This window comes from Eutrigla gurnardus (genome assembly GCF_963514095.1).
Source record: "Eutrigla gurnardus genome assembly, chromosome: 6".
NCBI lineage: Eukaryota > Metazoa > Chordata > Actinopteri > Perciformes > Triglidae > Eutrigla > Eutrigla gurnardus.
In genome coordinates, this window is record NC_139920.1 from 14,331,601 (window position 1) to 14,354,021 (window position 22,421).

A 22,421-nucleotide genomic window follows, 5' to 3' on the forward strand; every position below is an offset into this window, starting at 1 on the left:
GCTGCTTTGGTTAGAGGGGGTGAGACTACAACACTAGTACCTCATGTTTTCAACCCGCTTATAGGGGGCGGGACCCACTGAGGCAGTCAAGAGAACATACATTTTACATTTCCACTACATATATGACCCAATTTCAAGGTGAAGTATGGCTTAATGTTCTGGTCATTCAAGTAGATTTCAATATTACCTGTGTGATGGGAACATTACTGTAAGAAAGATGATGAGCTTAACTACATTACACATGAATCCAATGATGGAGTTAGTATCTCTGCCAAAATAAAGGCACACAGTCCACATGTGAATGTAAAATAATATACTTTATTATGACCATACATTTCTCGGGATCAATACAAAGCACTTTTCTGTTTTGTTTAGTGATGCTTTACCACGTGACATTTTCTCTCCAAAGGACAAAGAGGGTGAGACAGAAAGATTAACAATCTAGGATGTAACACATGCAAAGAGTGCATGCATGCGTTTCCAGATATATTCAGTGAGATCGAGGTGAAAAGGTGGGAGCTTAGAGGATGCCAGAACAGACAGGGAGATCAAAATGGATGGTTGCAAGCAGAAATTAGCATTTTAGAATTTCCTATTAAAAAAAAGAAATTATCAAAATGAAACTGCAGATGATGCTCTCCCACGTCTTTCTATACTGTAAACATAGAAACAGTATGTAAGTAAAACGGACATCAACGTAGCAGCGCACATTCCTTTATGTGGTGTTGCCGCTGCAACTGTTGCGGCAGACTCACTGAGGTGAGGTTTTTCAGGAATGGGCAAATGAGCAGTTAACTAGCACGGAGCATGTAAAGGGTTTTCATGCACTCTATCTGTTGCGTTGCTGCTAGAGGGGAATTGAGGATTGCTTCGTGATGGGCATCAACAAGAGACAAAAAGGAAAACGCCGTCTTCATGTGGACGGTAGACCAAAAACGAAGTCCTCAAACTAGTGAGTGTGAAACTAAGGTGTGTTATCAACATTCCAAATAACTAGCTGTTTTCATCCAGTACCATTCTACTTCCGTTCTACTTTTCTATTTCTCTACTGCCTTGGTTGTTTTTGTGTTGCTGCAGCAGACAGATGGTTTGAAAGGAACCCTGCTGAAACTCACTTTCACCAAACCTGCCCAGACTGACAGCCGCCGCAGCTCCACCACCATGAAACAGCAGGACTGTGAACAGACACCAAGCTGGAGAGCGGAGTGTGGGACAGAAGAGATGAATAAAATGCAAAATAAAAACCCCCAAATCAATCGTCCATTTTCAAGTCCATTCTTTCTTAAAACAACAGTTAAATTCTGCAATTGGGTTCCACAATTAAAACTTTGTGACGCAAATGTTCTTTTATTTCATTTAAGAAAAAAAATAATAAAACAAGACTGTAGGGTTTGTTTGGTAGTGGGAATGAATTGCCATATTCTAACATAATGCTGATGATACTGCATCATTTTGAAGTCACTTTCTTCCTTTAAGTCCTCTGGAGAAAAGCTTGACTAGTACAGTCATATGTCCAATGGATGAACAGGGTGAGGAACAAACAAGCATACATTACAAAATAAGTCTTTTTACACATAAATATCAAATACAAAGGCAGATGAGAGAAAGCCTTGTTTATGTCAGTAAAGCTTTTGACCATGCAACGTTCAGTACCTTAAAAAAAAAAAAAAAAAAACACCAATAATCACGAACACACAGCTTAGTCCACCAGAGACACGAACAATGTCAAATATATACAATAAAAATATCACTTTTTTTCTGCAAGCGCATGATTTTACCATATAATATACAGCTAAAGTTGTACCATTAGTCCAGCACATTAAGATGTGTACAGGTAGCTTGAAGGGAGGAAAAGCGACTATTGCTACAACACTACGAGGTCATCAGAAGTATTTAAATACACCATTGAAATAGAAGCTGTAAAAATAATATACTCCGAATACATTTATATAATTATATACATATACATATATAGGTTAAATACTGATCATTCTGAATCCCTGGATTGCTGAAAACGTCCTTTGTCGATTTAGGCAGCTAGCTAAGTTGCACTAACTGAAGCCCTCCGCTAACAGTTTCCACCGCTGCTCTGGAAATTGTGCTTCACATTTCGGTTGTTTTATTTCACTGTTTAAAAAAAAAAAAAAAAAATAGCACAAAGGTGACCGGTTGGTGGTATTTTAAAGAAATAGTTTGTCATCTTGAGAAATTTAGCTTATTTGCTTTTTTGTTTTGTTTTGCAGAGAGGTAGAAGTGTGATAAATTAGCTAATCTTAGCATAGCGCAAACTCACGGATCAAACAAACAAGATGTCATTTGTTAATTAGTGAGTTTTAGAGGTGCTGGTTACTTGTTACTTTTGGACAGAGCCAAGCTAGCTGTTTCCCCCCACTTCCAACCGTTATGCTAAGCTAAGCTAAGCTAAGAAATGCTAAGCAAAATTTAGCATACAGAGAGTGGTATCAATCTTCTCATCTAACTCTCGGCAAGAAAGTGAATAAGCAAATTTCCCAAAATGTTGCACCATTCTCTTAAGCCTAAAGTATATATGATGCCACATGAAACACATTTTCTCTGTTTTTAGTTGCCCGTTTAAAATCAAATGCGTCTCTACCGTAATGCTTTCTGTTTCTTGCACAATGCATAACCTAAATCAATTTCAAGCCATATTCTTTCATATTTATCTTTAAGAGAAGGTTTCAGTGGCGGGTTGTTTTCTCCCTAAACTCACTCCCCAGTCCATTTTATTTACTGCATGAACTATGACAATTATACTACTACACACTACTGCCTGCCTCATAAGTGCATTATTGTTATACAACATTTAGTGTGTCATACCTCAATAGAAAAGCTCTCTGCTGCCTTAAAAAAAAAGAAAAAGGAAATCCACCCTCAAACAGAATGTACAGAGTTTCCTCCTTAAATCTTGGTTTGTATTTACTCAACACTATGTTTACATGCTCGGGGGAAAAAAGCTGGTAGAAGCTAGAAACTCAGCATACAGTTCTAGTCAACAGCAGGGTTCAATAAAACAGTGGAACATTTTTCATCCACTGCCAAAAGTGATAGAGGGCCTGGCTTGACTGTAGAACTGACATGGTTTTCTTTTCACATTTTTTCATTAATCTAATTACATAATTAAATATTTTTGTTGGAAACCAATTCCTAATTGAGAGGCCTGATAAATCCCAGATGTATTCGTACCACTTCGTCGCTGTGGAAGTGTCCAAATGCTCCTTCAGACACCAGCCAAACAAATACTTGGGGGGAAAGTCTGAAACTGGGATGTATCAGTAGCTTTTCTCTACACACGTTGGCACCAGTATCACCGCTTAAAAGCTAGCATGAGTGGAGCGCCATAGTACCCGGGGTGGATCTTCATAACATCATAGAGGTTATCCCATCGGTATCAAGATCACACGAGGGAGCGCATTTTATTTCAGGGTGGATTTTCCTCTTGACGTACCACCTTCACACAATTAAGGCACCTTTTAAACCCCTGAGGGGTCAATGGGTTCTTCTAATAAGAAGAGAAGCAACGATAACAACATGGAACACAGAACCAGACTGAAACAAACACTCAACATGAAGTAAGACGGTCGACAAAATCAAAAGGTAAATTCAAAACATTGCGGAATGTCTATGGGTAAGGTACAAACGCCAGAAGTGCCCCGTTGCATTTCTTCTCACCTTGTCCTTTAGGTTTGTACAGCAGCACCGCGCCAACATCATAGGATCGCCGTGGAAACACTGGCTCTACCCTGAAGCACCTTGATCGGTAAAGGTCTTCTCCTAACCCCATACGTCTTTATGAGTGTGTGAGTGGATATGTGTGTGTGTGTGTGTGTGCGTATCACTGTAACAGGAGTCAGTATCCCACATTGAGCTTGTTCTTGTTGAGCTCCCTCTCCAGGTTTCCTATCAGAGTGTCGATGCTCTCCTGCAGGTCTCTCAGGTTGACCCTGTTGCTCAGCACGGGGCTGATATCCTGGATCTTCATGTAAGCCTGGTAGGTGTGCTCTTTGGGCAGACGAGGGGGCAGGATGTGGTCGCATACCCTCACCTCCTCCTTGTCCTCTAATGGCTGCCCATTGCCTGAACTATCACTCTCTGTTTGCTCCTCCTCCCCCTCCTGCTCCTCCTGTTCCTCCACCTTCACTACCTCCTCTCTCTGAGGCTGCTCCTGCTCAGCAGGATCAGACGCAGGACTTCTTACCGTCTGCCCTTTATCTTCCTCTGCGTCCTCAGGCCTCTCCTGCACCTCCTCAGCTATCTCTGTGTCCTCAGAGGCCACGTCATCATAGTCCGCCTCCTCTTTGTTGGGAGGAAGCACGATGTCACAGGGGAAGTAGCTCTCGCCACAGCCGCTCCAGTCACCGGCATAGCGGTTGCTGGGACTGTCCAGGCGCCCCGGTTTTGGCCGCAGAACGCCCACCATCTCTGCTTCAGAGAGGTTCAGGACCTGGGGGCGCTCTTTTCTCCGCCGTAGGGGAGGAGCTGACAGCAGGTCAGACGAGGTCGGAGCCAAAGAAGGGGCAGAAGGCTGGGAGGATCGACCAAGGGGGTCCACGACTGGAGAAGTAGACAGGAAGAGGCAGAGTTAATGAGATGTATAGATGTATATCTTAAAGGAATGGTTCTACATTTTGGGAAATAAGCTTATTTGATTTCTTGCCAAGAGTTAAATACTGAAATCATTCTGTACAGTAAATAGCAGCAAGAGGTGCCATTAGACTGCTTTTATTTACCTCTGGAAAGTATATTTCCCAAAATGATGAAATAAAGGGGTTAGCCCACCCAAATTACAAAAGGAAAATAAATTATCATATACTCCTCGTGGTATCTAGCCATGCAGATCATTTTGGTTTTGTGTGCCAAAGTTGCCAAAGTGCCAAAAACAACACAAAGTCACAAAACCAAAACCATCCGTGGATCACTGGGAGTAAATGACAAAACACTATTATTTTGTGATTTGTGTGAACTGACCCTTTAAGTGTTAAAGGTCCCCGTAAACGTTTGGTAATTTCACGGTCAAACTGACATTTAAAAAAACATGCCTTTAAAACAACAAAGCTTTTTTGGAACATGAGATAAGAGATTTATTTAAATTAACTTCTATCTGGGCAACAAAGATATCTGGATAAGCCAGCAATAAATTACATCATAGGAGCCCCGACATAATAATGTGAACATGCCATGCCGTGCTCAAAGTCAGACAAACGCATGCTGAAGTCACACCACTGCACACCGTGACTTAAATGCCATCTTTCTGTACTATGTGTTATCAACTGTTGACTAAACCAAACTTAAATATGAACTAAGCCAAAAACTCTGTTTGGACATTATGAAAGAATCGTCTGACTTGTGCCCCGAAAAGGGAACAGCGAGCACTCCAACCCAACCAGCACAGTCCGGTTACCTGTCTGTCTTTATCTCTGTGTACCTACACTTGTTGACACCGCTAGCTCTCCCTGACTGGATTGAAAGGAACAAAAAAAGGGTTAAAAGTTATGTCTAGAAGTCAAGTACAAGAGGTGCATCATACAATACTGGATTGTATTTAGTGCAGGGTATGAGAGAGGTTTCAGATAATATCTATAATAAAAATTATGACTTTATGACTCAAGTGGTGATACAGTGTTTATGTGCAGAGGTTGCATTTCTTGCAACTCTACTGAAAGAAAAGATTTAAGCAATTATCAGCTAAAACAAACAGACATCCTCCTCCTTTAAGAGACAATGTGTTATTTAACTTCAGACATGACTCACTGAGGACACTGACTTGTGTTATTAGCTGTCAGCAGAAAAAAGGAATAAGGCAGGAATTGGACAAAAACACTGCTCCTTTTGTTACAATAGGCAACATTTACTTTATGTGCTGATTTTCTCCTTTTTCCCTGTTTCTTCAACACACGTGTGCTCATGCTCTCTCACACTAACTGTAAACGGCATCGCTAGTGTCGGATGCCTTTGCGCTTGCCCAAAGACTTGCATGCTTGAGGGCCAAGCAACAATGCCTCGGAGGGTCGGGTATGTGTGTGAGAGGCGTGAAGAGGCGGCTGAAAATATCCCATAATGATTGTGAAATGTTAGGGTGAAGCTTCAGGGGCTGAGGGCTAAGGTTAAGCCTGGAATGTCTTTAATTATAGTTGAGGCGTCCTGCGCTCTGAGCTGGGGGAAGTGGATGGAATGGAGATGTCACCGAGGGTGTAAACAAAGGCTTGAACCTGGACCCAAAGGTTTGCCAAGTTTATTACAGGTCAATATGGGCACTAGCCGTGTGACATCGGCTGCAGACAGGAGGGCACAACAAGTGCAAGCCTTCCTTAAGACCACTTCAGCCCATCTCCCTCCTCCTTTGTCTGAATGTGTGATCTATCCTCTCAAAGAAAATGTTTTTACACTTTTTTTTGTCTCCTGAAATTCTACTTGTAGTTCACCAGAGTACCAGCAATTCTGGGATTTACAAACGCATAAGTATACAATTTGTTATGTTATTGGACTTCTATTTGCAACCAGAGGAGTCGCCCCCTGATGGCCTGTACAGAGAATGCAACTTTTCAGGCATTTCTGCCAGGTTGCCGTCTGGTTTTGGATTGATGACTGTGAATATATGAAACTGGATTTAAATGGATTTTCTCATCACCTCTGGTTATTAAAATATATATTTAAAAAAAGGTTCAATGTTTACAGGCAAACTGCCAACTACAGTGATGAGATTATGTCCTATAATAGCAGTAAATGATCTCGGCAGAGCACCATTTTCTAATGTTGTAAAGTTATATTCAATGTTCCACAGTAGCTGGAGCTTTAAATGCACTGCAGTGGCCACTGAACGGCCACACATCGATTGGAAATGAAACGCTAATGGTAGAGGCAATAGCAGTTGCTATTAGTTGCAGTACCCCTTGGTCGGCAGCTCTTTTCCATCACCCTCCACTCCTCCTGAATAATCTTTGGGTCCCTTCATATCTCAAAGTGAGCAGACAGCTGCAGCTGGCAGAGGGCAGCTGTGCAGGCAGACAGATGACCTGCGTGTGAGTGAAGCTGGTCCTCGGCCGCTAATTTATCTTAAAGACACGTTGCCACGCCTCGAAAGTTTGGTTTACATTGGGGCTTACTGGCTGGCTCTGATTGGCTCTATCTGCCACGATGAAGCGCTCTGTGGCGAGTTTCATCTCGGAGGAGGCAACAGCTGGTGGCCAATGCCTATCAGCTGTGCAACTGGCGGATAACCACAAGAATCAAAGCGGCCCTTTAACGGCCCTTTGTGGAGTCGAGCCACAGAGCTGGAGTCGTACAAGACTTACTGACATACTACTACCTGATTATAAAACAGGATGTGTTTCATACCAAACTATCTTGCAGAACTGTATTTATCATAGTAAAATATTGTCAAATATTATCAAGTGTCCTCACCAGGCCAGAGCTGCAGCAGGTAATGCAGGACTTCGATGTGCTTTTTGAAGTGCAAGGCGCTGGCCAGCTCCTCGGAGTCGATGAAGACTCGGTTGGTGTGGCAGGACGCGTCCTGGCGCTGGCTGAGGAGCACCGGGCCGAAACACACCGCCAGGTTCTGACACGTCATCTTGTTCACCTCCTGGCAGGAGGCGACCAGCTTTAGGTGGTCGAGAAGCCTCTGCAGTGTCATCTGTTACACACACGTGCGCAAACACAGACAAACAAGGCATGTTATTATTATGATTAGTAGTTGTAGTAGTACCATTGGCAGCAGCAGAGCTACGCTGCAAAAAAAAAAAAACCTTCAGCAAGCTATTTGTGGCAGTCAAATGCTATATTTCTTGTCGGACATGAAGAGAAATTACACTTTTAACGGACAAGGCGGATACAGCAGTACCAGCACAGTGTATGCCAGCTGATAAGTAACTGCAGTACTGAAAAGAAGTTTATCTTTAGTCACAATGGTATACTTCTTTATGGAAGAAAGAAAATAAGAAAAATAATATTGGTGGATATATCATTATAACTCTCAAATATTGTAACCGGTATCTGCTTCAGTAATACTTAGTTTTTCATTTTGTGTCAATTATGAATAGAAGTAGTTAATGACACTGTGTAGTACTGGCTTGTGCACCAACACCACTAACATCCCCTGATGTAAAGGACAACCTAATAGTTAAACAGCAGTGACCCTTCCTATTACCATCATTATCTATGCCATAACGATCCCTTTCACCACCACTTCTGTGACAATATGTGAGCATGATGACAGTTTGTCTTCCTCACCCTCTCGACGTCGGGCAGGTTGTCCAGCAGGCCGACGGTGTGCTCCGAGTCGGCCTGCTCGTTCTCGCAGCCCGCCGGTCCGATCCGCAGAGGCCTGGTGACCATGGACTCTAACACGGCTTCGTACAGCTCCTTGGTGATCAGGGGATAGGGCAGCTCTCGCAGGTAGTCCTTCAGTACTCCTGACACATCAGAGAGACACAGAATAGAGCATGAGTACAAAAGTGCTGCAGGAGTAGATGTTAAATGTGTTAATGAGTATCCCCACACTTGAACTGAGAACAGAGGCAGCTTTAACACCTGACAAATCACTAACAATATCTATAACAGTTTCTGTGGAGGATCCTGTGGCGTCTGCCCCCCCTCGTCTGTGTGAAGGGGGGGGGGGGCTGGCGTCTGTGACGGCACGTTCACACCTGTGACTTCAGCCGCCCCGTAGTTGAGACAAAAGCTACGGTGAAAACATGAAACCCACGCTGACTGTCTCCACTAAGCCCCTGAAATATCACTGGCATGTCTTTTCATCAAAGGCAAGGAGGGGGGGGGGGGGGGGGGGGGGGGTAAATATGGGAATAAGAAAGGCTCTTGGCAGCGTGACAGCTGTTTGTGGTGAGTGTCTGCTCTCTTTTACCTCCGCGTGAAGCTGGATCAGTTTTCAGAGACGGCCAGAGGCTGTGTCATCAGCAATATTGGTTCTGCTCCACGGTAACACACTCCAGTAAGAGCTGATCAAGCAGAGTAAGAGACTATATAGTATAATTAATAAAAAGACTTATGGGCTACTGTCACTACAACGGTAAAATGACTTGAAGGTGAAGCACGCTGTTGATCAAACCACCCTTAAGGCCCAGTGAGGAGAACGGAGGGCACAATTTAACGCGCTCCCTTTTTTAATCCTAGTAAGTCCCCGGCTCTGCTCTTTAAGGGAGCCTGAGGATTACAGCTTAACGTCTATTCCTAACTGGATATTGTGGCTCACACATAAACCAACGTTACATTTCTGCATTTTTAGGTGATGACACTTTCCTACGGCTACATGTCCAGAAGAGCGTTTGAAAACAGGATTAGAGAGTAAAAGAAGGATCTGAATTCAGTTCAGTGTTACACTTAAGTCTCAGATTAGCGCTGGGGTTCAGTATCACAGTGACATTCAGTAGGAAGGAAACATATCTATTCATGATCTACTGTAAGCTCATCAATCACAATACCTCAACATATTTTACAATCAATTCGACAGGTAGAAATAATTGAAATTGAACTCATCATGATTTATTTCTGGGATCATATTCTCCTGAGGACGGATCCTAAGAAGTTTGGTCCTTTCACTCATCATTGCAATAATCTAATATATAAAATAAAGATATTCCCATTCATCTCAGTGCTAATTTTTAACATGCTAAACTAAACTGGTAAACATTGGAAGCATTTTCACTTTTGACGTTAGCATTTAGCTCTGTGTTGCAAAGTCTTGTTACTACGTTTATGAAATTACCTTTGTATATAATAAATTGTAATTTTAAATAATTGTAATAAATGTAAATTGTAAATAATATATAATGTACAGTTTTTGCCGGCTACCATCATAACAGAAACAAAGCAGCGACTGTGTTATCTCGCTTTTGAAGCTCTTTCCTCTGAACTCGAGATTCAACACGTCCCGACACACACACACACACACACACATTTACACAGAGAGAGTTATTGAGCATTCCTGAGGCAGGCAGAGGTGGCTCTGAAGAAAAACATCTCATAACCAAACAAGCCCCGTGTCAGCCCTACAACCTCAGGTAGACCAACATGCTGACAGCCATAACTCAGCAATGTCCCACTCTTAACATGGCTTCAGTAAAACATGCAGCTAAAACATCCTCTGTGCCGGCGTAGCTGATCTATGGCGACATGTTTCCATGTTTGTTTTTCAGTTCTGATTCACTTGGGTTATCGTTTATCTTCACCAGGTTTTGGTATGAAATCTGTTCTGAGCAGAAAGCGATAAGATACATTCTCTCTCCTTAACGCTCTACACATGGCGATTTCCAAATGAGATTACATGGAAATGCTTTGTGAACATCCTCCAGCTTCCCGTTGCCAATCTTCCCTGAGACTTTACTGAGATAATAATAATCTGCTTTTCTCATCGCAGGAATAACACCGACTGCCTGGAAGCAAAAAAAAAATCTGCCATGTGTTTTCACCTTCATCTCAAGCAAGGTTGTTTTGCTTCCCGGTAAGCAAGTGTGCGCATACAAATGCAGGGAGGTGCCTCTTGATTTGTTATGTTTTGTCTGAAATGGAAACTCAAGCATGGTGGACCCTTTGACCTTCGCTGTGCTGTGAGGCAGATCATCTAGACCCAACAACAGCAGGGCTCTTTAATGTGAGCGCTTCTTCATGAAACACAAACATCCCTCTTTTTCCCTCACATTCAATATATGACTGTGTGTTTATGCTCTTTGCATTTCAATAATTAGAAGGAAAAAAATACACCAGTAAAGCCTGGTGCTCATGTGCTGAAGTGAGGAGATTCAGCAGGTAAATCATTAGCCTGCTATGAGTCAGCGCTGGTGTTTACTTTTGTGTTTTAGCCCCTGTTGATGCCTGATGCACACACACACACACACACACACACACACACACACACACACACACACACACCCACACACACACACACACACACACACGCACGCACACACAAACACATATGTACACAAGGTCATGGGCTCAGGGGTGAACAGGTGTGCTTCCCCTGCAGGTGTCTCACTTTCCTCCACAGCCAAGCTGACAACAAACACACGCTGAGTGTCTCTTATCTCACATTTAAACCGTTGGGGTTCGTCTTTATAACAGCAGATAATTAAACTACGTATTGGCTGATTAAGACCCAACAGCACAATTGAGTCGTGCAATCAAAAGCTGGATCCTTCAACACATGCAACTGAAGCTACAGACGACTCTAGCGGCTAAAAAGCATTTTGAAGTAAAATGTTTTTCTCTCATCAATTCAGACTATCAATGTTCCAAATGTGCCACCAAACACTACAAGGCACACAATGCACTGGGGCATGGCTCTACCTTTGACCCCTTGTTCAAACAAAGCGGAAGGTCACTCCTCTTGTCAGTGCTGCAGTCAACGCCTCGCCTGCAGAACAAATGGGGGTTTGTTCTCCGTCCTGACCCCCCCCGCTGTCCCGCACGCCCCCGCAGCACTAGGGGGGGCCAGAGGAGATGTGTGCGTTGCTGCCTTGTCCGGTGGCACGGTAAAGCTTTACACTGTGGTCCCCCCCGAAAAACCAACAGAGGCTAACCTCAACCCCTCAATCTGAGAACAGCAGCGCTCTCGTGCTACTCACAGATTTATCGGAAAATATGTCTTTACGATTCCCGACCCCCCGTTTAAGAACTATTCTGACACCCACACAGGCCTGCAGCTCTTTGTAAAGTGGTTGCCTGCTTCCCCGGCCGGCCCAGGGTTCAGCTAATCCCCCATGCGTGAGCCAAATACCATCTGTGTTTGTTCGGCAACAAAGGAGGCACTTGTTAATGACTTTCCATGTCTTCACTGGTTTACTGCTGAAGAGGGGGGGGGGGGAGTAGGGAAGTAGGCTACGGAAAAGAAGAGCCAGGCAGGGCAAATTAAAAGACCACAAACGAGGATCAATAACCGGGCTGAGCTGTCAGCGAGCAGGGCCCGGGACACACTGGTCTCATTTTCCGAGGATAGAAGACAGATATGTGGACAAGTTTCCCATCACTGGTTCACTTCGGAAGCTTGGTTTCCGCACAAAGGCCAAAACAGGTTGAGCTGAGGGCTTAATCATTAGTTAAGGTCACTACAGTGTCCTCTAAAAATAGTCCACAGTGATCTATAAGGCGGGGTAGAAAAACATCATTTGGTATTTGAAATAATGCTCCAATAAACGTCCCCGACGTTATTAATGAGGAAAACATACGGGGAGTTAATTGAAGTGGCTGGAAATAAGAAGGAGCACTTTAAATACCCATTTAATGAAATAGAAATACACTAATCAGCTTGCTGAGAGTTCAATGAGAAGACCGGTACCACTCTAATACAGTGGCTATGAAGCTACCATCAGCTGGTTAGCTTAGCTTAGCATAAACACTGGAAACAGGGGAAACAGCAAGCTGAGCTCCGTCAAAAGGTTAATAAAAATCCTCCTACTGGCATCTCTGGAGCTCACTAATTAACACATTATATATGTTTTGTTTAATTTGTACTGAAACATATCTTGTGTGGTTTTATGAGGGGTAATGACCTGGACACTGAATCCTCTACCTCTCTTGTAGGCTAAATAAGGGAACATTTGAGGCCGGCGGAGGTTATGAATCCTTCGGACTCTTTTTCTGAAGTGTCACACGTGAACAGATTAACTGCCGAGCAGAAGGACTATTTACTGAACACGAAACTCCTCCAGATAATACGGGTTGTCTCGATTTTCAATGCCATGTTGCTCACATTGACAACGAATTGTGACTCGAAACAATCGAGGGCCGCGCACTGAGCGTGTTTTGCGAGCTTTGGATTGAACTCTGATCTCTGGATAATCCCTTTCACTACCTCCGCTTTTAAATTAGCCGTGTGACACGCCAGTCCTCTTAGCTCGTCCGTTTGCTGTTCGCTCATTAGCCTCCAGCCTGACTCTGCACTGCAGGGACTCAATTTTAATCTAGAACTAGATTTTGAAGACATACGTAATATAAAATGAGGGGACATTTGCCTTTAGATATGAATAGAAATTAGAAGGCTTTTCGTGAAACATGAGGAGATTACGTTTCAAAATACTGGCAAGAAAACGCCAAAGAAGGTCAATCAACGGGCAAATTTTGACCAAATGTTTCAGAACAGTCTGTTTGGAGACTAAATCCATGATTATACCCCCAGATGGATTTTTGTTGCGCACACCGTAAACCCCTCATCTGCCTCCCTTCCCCCTCTCCCTCTCCTCTTCCACTCACTCGGGCCCATCTGCAACAGCAACTCGCTTGGTGGAGCAAATTTAGGCAGCGGGCAAAACCCAACAATCCGCGCTGGTGCTGGCCCTTTTTTCGAACCCGCTCAACTGTTAACTGTGTTCTTTGCTCTGCCATGCAAATGCGTGTGGATCAAAGCAGACATGATAGGACGACGCCTATGCGGGCCTCTCCCCAAAACCAACAGCAGCCCCTACAATGTCCAGGGGTTTCCACGGTCTTCCTCTTTTTGTGGGAGAAACAAAAAAATCATGAGCGAGTCATTTTCTACAACTTCCCCCCCCCCGTGTGTCTCACTGCTGGGATCGTTACTCAATCCAATGACACGGCTGTTTTCGTAAGCTGCAGACTAGCTGTGAGATGTGCTGTAACTCACTGTTTCCATTTGTAATTTCACAGCGTCGGAGCGGGAAAAGAGGCTTCGACTCGCAGGAATCTGAGTGGCATTTAAATGATTGGCTTTAAATAATACACAGAGGGGCATAACATTTGCAGCGCTACTTGCGGGGCGATAAAAACAACTTTCTCACTCTGCCATCACAACGAGACTGAGGACTGTGGATTTACAAAAACGTGTCCCATTAGGGACATTACAGAGCATGTCTCAACCACAAACCTGCAGGAGAAAGAATGACCTGAATGTACAGCATGGCCTGGTGTGTGTGTGTGTGTGTGTGTGTGTGTGTGTGTGTGTGTGTGTGTGTGTGTGTGTGTGTGTGGGCGCTTGCCTCGGGCTGAGGCCTACACTGTTAGCTGACTGCTGGAATGCTTTACTACAAACAGCAGACTCACACATGTACACAGGGGCTGACCTACCTGCAGAGGACACACCAGTCCAGACACGTTTACTGGGCCAAGGACCGGATCAATACTCAAATCCAGACTCCATTTAAGTAATGTCCTCTGTTTTATTATTAATGCAGATGGGGCAATTAAGCCTTGGTCGCTTAATTAAGTAGCTCAGCCAGCGTGTTTTAAAGTGTCCCTAGTTTCTCTTCAGTTTTTAAAATGTTTTTTCAAATCTTGTGCAAAGCAATTTGCTAAAAAAGTGCTGTTTAAATAAAGTTGCAATACTAGTACAATAAACGTTGATTTAAACATGTTTGATATAATTCAATACTATTTTTTTTTGTCCATGAAAGGTCTCAAAAAAAATTCCACAAATGTTTCATTCGTCTCAAATTCTTCATTGAAATTCTACTCCTTGACTTTAAGAGATCAGATCAGTCACAACTAGAGATAAAAGGATCAAGCAATACTTTTATTAATTAACTAGAATAAAAATCCATTTTAGCATTTTTTTGATTATTATTATTCAAGCAAAAATGACAAATATTCACTGGTTCCCGCCTCTGATTTGATGCTCGATTTTATTTTTGATGGGAAAGTGGACATCTTTATGTTGTAAGTTTTCAGGATAAAACTATATATATATATTTATTGTTTCCTGTTTCATGGTAACCCTGAGAGTACCTCATGTTCTGTATCATGTATTATGTAATACCTTAATGAAGAGCAGGTAAGAGAGTAGACCAGAAAGGTCCCTAACAACACTGAGTGTGTGTGGATTTACCTGTGATGACATTGACGTCGGGATACGTGTTTTCACAAAGCTCCACGCCACAGCTGTCCCTCTCAAACGCCTCTCGGAGTTCCTTCTTCACGGCGGCGGATCCACACAGGCGGTAGAGACCCACCACCTGGAAGCACACACAGACGCACACGTGGGTCAAGTAAACAAAACATTTGACACGGAGGCAGACATTTTTACAACCCTATCGATCAAGTCTGAACTCAAACAATGAGCTGGACAGAAGCCAGAACTACTTTCGTGGAAAATCCATGCGCGTCTGAAACGTCAGTGTGTTTTGAGCAACAGAAAACATATTAGACTTTACATTTAACAGGGTTCACTTTCTGATGGGACACCCGACACCAGGATTCACTTATTCTTACCAAACAAACCAGATATTCTACTTTTCATCGACTTTATTTTGACAATTTTTGTTTTGGTCCAAAGAGACCGACCACCAGCTGCATCTTCTCCACAGAGCGTGTTTGTTTTAAACCTTTACATTAGATGACATAACTCTTGTTCACCAAAACTGACATATTTGTCTGACGTGTTACAACGCAGAGGAACAAAGGGAGAAGTCACAATGACCCAGTGAAGTCAGTTACACAGCATGACAGTGCTGACATGAGCCAAAACATTCCTGCATGGATCGAAATGAAGCAACGGTGCATTTTGTTGCTTATGAAATCATACTTTTTGATTGTACACAATGAACACCGCTGTGCATCATTTTCAATACATGCTCAACTTTCCTCACTACAGAATTTTGCCGAACTACACTCAAAGGTGTGATAAAAATGTTGCCTCTTTATGACTGAATGCATGAACACAATCTCTTCTAAAAACCCAGCTGACAGCTCGGCATTAGAAATGGAAGCACCGTGCCGTAAAGCGTTAATGTTTCTTTATCTGAGCCTCCTGAGCGTGACCTCGAGGAACTCTTTCCTGCAGGCGTGGACATTGGATAGTTGAAACTTGGCACCAGTGTCCCCTTGTTATGTCGGGATTAGGTCGAGCCTACAGACATGCCATAATTTCTCCTACATGTGTCTGTCTGGTATGTGGCATGGCAGAGCAACTGGTGCGGTTGCCCCGGTAACGCGTTAAGTCAGTGGGCTGTGAATGGCGGGTCGGGATCCAGTCGCACACAAACACAAATACGCACACACACACACGCTGCCGGTCTCTCCTGGCTCCAGCGTAGGAGGACTATCACGTCTCCCCGCCAGACCGACTGTTTCGTGGAGTCGAGCAGTGTTTTCTAAAGCTCACACGAGAGGGAGAGAGGAGCACAGATTAGGCAGGGATTTGCCTTTGTGTAAGAGTAAACAGAAGTCACTGGGCACAATGAACAACAAGTCCATTCAGACCCCCCCCCCCCCCCCCCTCCCAGAAGAAAAAGTCTCTCTTTGGAGGAGAGCTGAGTGCAGGCGTGGAACAGCTGTTAGCAAAAAGAGGACTTAGCACTCGTGCACCGTGGCTGCCGGGCAACACAACCGGCAGCGCCAGCCAAGAGCTATATGCCAAATAAGGCAGATACAATGACCACAAAACCAAATGAGTTCCCCCGACAGGAATGTGGATGCTCAGTCACTCTAAAACCAGTGATGGGACTTTTTTTTTTTTTTTTTTTTTTGGTGGGGGTCTGGGATTAGTTTAAAGACATTATAGAGACATCAAAGGAAAGAATGGAAAATGCATTTGAATGCATTAATGCTCTTAAGCGTTCGACCAGTTAGTGAACCAAGATGGTGACTTCCTCTAAAGATGAATCACTGTTGTTCTCAATGAAAAAAACATGTTTGAATGTAAACATGTGACAAGAGAGCAAACACACAAACCTTAGTTAATAATTGTAACTGAGAACAAAAGCAGGACTGCATAGTCATTAATCTGGATTATTTTCTAGATCAATCAGTTAATTGGGCTTTGTTTTATTGTCAATTAAGTGCCATGTTTTAGAAGTCTAGTTTTGTCTGATAAGATTACGTTCAGTTTATTATCGCACAGCGCAAAGAAGAGACAACAAATGCTAACGAATGAGAAATTTAACAAAAGCTCCAAAGTCACTTTTTCATACATATTCATACAGGATGGACATTTCCAAATATCTAACCATAACTTTTGAATACCATCACATAAACAAAAAGGCCAGAGGTTAATAGGCTGAAATAGATGAGAGAATCTATTCTTGTATTGTACAAAAAAAAAAAGTTAAACCAAAAAAAATACTCAGATCAGTCAGATCAGTATATAAAAAATTGTTTTGATTTTTTTCTCCTCAAAGTGCTGAACAAAGAGAAAAGAAAAACACTTCTCTTGTATGACTACGCAGTAAGCCAGTGGGAATAAAGGGGAGTCACAACTACTTTTAAATGATGCTTAAGAACTGTTAAAAATATTTGACAATACAACCCTGTCAAGATATTGGGGATCCGGTACTGAGATCAGAGTCAAGCGCAATGCTTATGATCATTATGTCTTCAAGTGCAAAATAATTGATTAACAAGCCGGTGAGAAACCAGAAGAACATCTTGTTTCTATCAGTCTTTCGTCCGTGTCGGATGCCACATGAAGCCCAAACATTGTTGCAGTCCTGTCATGTTTGAAAAGAGCCATTATGGAATATTTACATAACATACACTTATGTCTGAACACACAAAAGCCAGAAAGATGAAGCCAGCAATGTTACTGGTTCAACGTCTGAAAACTCAAACCTTTACCCACAACGCTAAGAAGTCTGCTCTCGTCTAAAATGGCGCATCTGCATAGTAATTCATAACATGTCACAACATCTGCATTACTGCCACGTATAGAAGCATGTGGGTTACTGCAGATGGATCCTTTTTCTAAAACCAGTCTCTTTTTAATGGGTACCGAGTGCTCACATTCATAACTCCACTCTCACACGCGGGCTTTATGTGCAGTCTTTTCAAAACGCCCACAATCTTCGTGCATCTTAAAAGCTTGGAGAAGCCCCGAGGACACTCATTTTCTAAGAGACGGCGATGGAGAGTCTCCCCAGCAAGAATCCACATAATCATTTGTAAAGGCACACCGCTGCACGTCTGGCCATGCGTGCTTCAGTGACACAACCTGCAGAAATTCCTCGGGGATCTGGTGTCGGCCCTGTCCTAACCCCTGTCTGCCTGCAACCTGGGGGAGCCCTCACACTTGATCTCAGGCTGATACTCTGTCTGCGCTGCAGATAGCGCAGCAGAAACAATGTGAGGGACGGCAGACAAGCAGTGTCAGATACGGAGTGCAAAACGGAGCCGGAGGGAGAAACTGAGGCAAACGAGGAGAGACAGACACAGATGGCGACCGCTATATGGCAATACAGTGCAGGGCGAATTACATGACGAAATCTGAGCTAACAGGCTGGAAACGATTGGTCCCGTAACAGTTATCTTTCCTTCTTTTTAATTGGAAATGTAATGTAATTGCATTCATGCAGTGATTTGACAAAACTTTAAAGGAAATTCTTGAGGGAAATGTGGCTGAATCTAAACAATAAAAGTGTTAACTACAGATACTAGTACTATGTTTTGCAAGAGGCCTGAAAGTTCCCTTTCCTCATCACCGTGCTCAGAGAGACAATACTGGTATATTAAGAAATATATTCAAATAAATACGCCCAATTTTCTTGGACAAAACAGGCATCTGAATTTTTTTGAGATATTTTGTAGATTAATTGTATTGAAAAAAGAATCAACATATCAACAAAACAAATATATTTGTTATATTTGTTAAAATTTTGGCTTGACAAAACAAGAAACTGGTCTTCTTCGTTGTATATCATTGAACTGATGTTGCAGGTAGCCATTTGTAAATTAAAAGAATTACCTTATGTTATCTTATTTGTGCTCGCTCACATTTTATAGACCAAAATGATTTGATCTATAAAAAGTTTGATCAACTAAATAAAAAAAAAAACCATTCAATAGATTAATAGTCTGATGCACTACCAACTATAATCTACTCACAAGCCAGAAATCGAATGAGTCCAGTGAGTGAAGTCAGTTTCTCTGCTTGCTGTTGTTACTAGAAGTCAGGCATGTTGCACTTGTGGCGGAGGGCGGGGTCTGCTTTGACAGACAAGCTCCTTGGAGAGGCCTAATGTTTGTCTGCCGGCCCCAGGCACCCGCTGCCCCTGGCATGCCCCCCCAGAGTGATCAGTCAGGAGCACTGGCCAGACACTTTTACTGCCGCTGTCTCAGCTCTAATTAGGAGAAACGCCGCCGCCTCTCGCTGGGCTTCAAAGAGCACATGAAAAATGGAGGAGGGGGACAAAACAAGAGACCATCATGTGATCCTGGCAAACACCGCACCATCGACACAACCATCACCACCACCACGTCAGTCTCTTAAATTCAGCCAGCCGCAGGAAGGCTCAGAGACATCATGAAGTGTGATGCATCTCTTCTGTCCATTCGAAGCACCGTAAGAGGCTGCAGGGCGAGCAGCAGACGTCCCACGTCCAATTAATCGATCGACAGAAAATAAACTATTCTTCATGTAATAAATGTATCATGTTCAAGAAAAAAACCCAAACATTTTTTTGTTTCTAACTTTGGAAATCTAAGCTCCTTTTCTTGCCTGTATTTCATTATGACTTTGATATCTCTGGGTTGGACTGCTGGTCTGACATTGGAAGATGTCACTAAACTCTCTAACATAATCACTATTTACAGTCCTAAGTGCTGACATCTTTGGTCAATTCATCAATCAACAACACATTTAACAACTAATCAATCATTTATATCATATTTGCTGCATATCAACTGTGAGGATTTGTTGATATTCTGTCAGGATGGACAAATCATGGAAAAAAAACCTGCAGCACAAATCATAACCAGCAGAAACACAGCTCGCCACAGTGTCACCTGTTTCTTCTTTCAACCATACGCTGACTCACCTGGCAGCCTCTCTTTTCAATCTCATTGATGCACTGGGTTATAAGCAGCGGGACCATCATCCCCGTGTTCTCCCTCTCCACCACCCGCCACGCCTCCACGCCGAACACCTGGGGCTCCCTGTCTCCATCCGGCCCGCCGTCCAACGAGTTCTGCCACTGCTCCATCAGGCTCAGCTTGACGTAGATCAGGCCCCGCGGCTCCAGCTTCACCGCCAGCTGGTGGCTTCGCGTCACCCGGAAGAGCGCCGGCAGAACCACGGTGCCGTGGCAGCAGACGCGGTTGCGTCGCGGCATGGGCTCCCAGCTGAACACCACGAGCTTCAGGTGCTGGGCGTTCTCCAGTTCGATGTTGAAGGTGTGGTCCATGTCTAGGAAGGTAGTTCGGCATGTGAGAAGAGCAGTCCGTGCTTTATTCACCGAGTCCACTTGGATGGCGCAGTAGACGTCTCTAGAGTCGACGCGCGGAGGTTTGAGGTCCTCGGCGCCATAAAAGTGCAAGCTCATCAGTCCGGATATATATTGGCTGCACTTGGGCTGCTCCGTGAAGCTGTAATGGCGGAACGCATCAATGTCCAGCTCCGTGCCGTTAAGTTTACAGCTCCCACCTCCCGTTTCCGTGTCCTTGCCTTTCCCTCCCTTCCCCTCGGCAGAGCTGTGCTTCCCAGATTTGGCCACCAGCTCAGGCGAGTCCCCGTCGCTGAGGTAGCCACCTTTACTGGCCGACTTTGAGCTGCCGTTACTCTTCTTCTTGCTGAAGCTGTGCTGCGTGGACACGCTGCTGTCCAGGTGGTAGCGCGAGATCACGTTGCGGCGGGCGTGCCCGCTCCCAGACGCCGCCAATCTGGGAGGGCCCGAGGAATGGGGGAGGGCCTCCGACCCACCCGTGTTATTTCGGGGAGAATGGGCTCTGGGCTCTAAGTGAGTGCTCCCGGTGCTGCCGCTGTTGCTGCTACTCGGGGTCCCCTTGACGCTGAGCTTTCGGCTGAGCTCCGGAAGCTTCTTCATCCTCATGGAGATCTTCCTGACGGTGCGCGGGGACTTGATCTTGTCAGGGAAGGACCAGTTGATGGAGCTGCTCTTCTTGGCCGGGTTCGGGCTGGAGGGAGGGGAGCCGACGGCGTTGGGCAGCTCAGGACCATCTACAGAGGAAATAACAGGGAACTGATTAAAAGAAGAACACGACACATTTTTTATTCAGACTTCTCTTTGGTTGACACGTTTTTTTTACAGGCAGGGAACATATTTAGAAAGCAATTTTTGGGCAAGTGGGTACGACCGGTCACACGTTCTTAAAGTCTCAGTAATCACTGTTCCACTAGACAAGCCTCCCCACTGCCATGATTACACATTACTGTTCAGATGTCCAGAGAAGACAGACAGGAAAGAAAAGACCAAAACCGAAGGCAAAGTGTGCATAAGCCATAATTTACAGTCTCTCAGAAAGACCTACACCTTCACGGCACATCATCAAGTGATTAGGTTTACAGGCAACCCAGTAATCCACACACACACACACACACACACACACACACACACACACACACACACACACACACACACACACACACACACACACACACACACACACACACACACACACACACACACACACACACACACACACACACAGTTAACGCCTACATATGTAAACCCAGACAGTGATTTTAGATAATTAACAGGATTCAAAAATAAAACAAATTAAATTCTTCACAAAGGCACATTTTGTGGGCTTCGTTCAATCAAACACTAAGGAAATCGAAGTCTTTAGCTGCAGCTCCAAGAAAAACAGGTCTCCGAGCAGGGAAACGTCTGTCTGGAGACACCGACTGCTTCGGGGCTGAGCTAGTGTTACTCCGTCATTATTCGGGTTGGATAACATTCGGCTTCAACCGTGTAGGCAGTTTCCACTTAACGAGACGTCTTCGACGTGTACATTTCAGTGTCTAGAGTTGTACACGGGAGTGACAGCCATTGTTTAGTCTGCAGGACGGAGCTTTAACTTTTATCTATGCTATTTTCTCAACAGATTGCTTATCAAACAAGAGCCTTTCTGTGGCCGGGCTATTAGTCTATAATGTTTAAAGCTGTTATGATTGATATTTCTAATCATTATCACCACTATGCACATTATCAGAGTCTGCAGTTCGTCTCAGTGCCAAAGAGCCTTTTAGTGTCTTTCACCTGATCGTTTTGCTTTTAAGCCCTGAAACATGGCTGTTTTGGTTCACTGTCACTCCTCTGGGCAGGCGGCTGTTTTCAGCAACAACAAAAGAAAAAGCTCTATAAACCCACTTTACACTACCTGGTGATCACTAGCCTGAAAGCATTTAAATAATCTATCTGGCAAGAGAAGAGACGAGAAAGAGAAAGACTTGGAAAAGAGCCATTTCAGTGATTAAAGTGGAATTTGTCAAATTATGGGCATCCTGCTATTTGCCCAACGGGAAGCTTGAGGAAAAGCAGCTATTTTCTATATACAGCTGTCTTTTAATAAGGTCTCCTCTGAAGCTAACCTTCCTTTTTTTTACACTTTAGAGGGAATACCTCGCTGCGTGGGTCCACTGCAGATTACATGACTCTGCAGGAAGGGTGTTCCTTCTCCAGGCCTTGGGAGGAGTGCTTTAAGACCCGGTAAACAGGACGCTACCCCTAAGGGCCGGTGAGCTATTTAGACATTTCATTTGATATTAA

General features: G+C 43.9%; 1 protein-coding gene across 1 annotated transcript in view; it reads right to left on the reverse strand.

Annotated features, from left to right (window-relative positions):
• Window positions 1–298: 298 nt before the first annotated feature.
• The window catches only part of syde2 (synapse defective 1, Rho GTPase, homolog 2 (C. elegans)), a gene marked incomplete at its 5' end in the record, with an annotated part of 40,076 nt that continues 17,953 nt past the window's right edge, over window positions 299–22,421 (reverse strand). Inside the window, 5 exons of the mRNA XM_084010916.1 lie at window positions 299–4,572; window positions 7,420–7,651; window positions 8,248–8,429; window positions 14,810–14,936; window positions 19,731–20,869. Coding sequence (XP_083867042.1) covers window positions 3,869–4,572; window positions 7,420–7,651; window positions 8,248–8,429; window positions 14,810–14,936; window positions 19,731–20,869 — 2,384 coding nt within the window. The 3' untranslated portion in view covers window positions 299–3,868. The remainder of the gene's footprint in view (window positions 4,573–7,419; window positions 7,652–8,247; window positions 8,430–14,809; window positions 14,937–19,730; window positions 20,870–22,421) is intronic.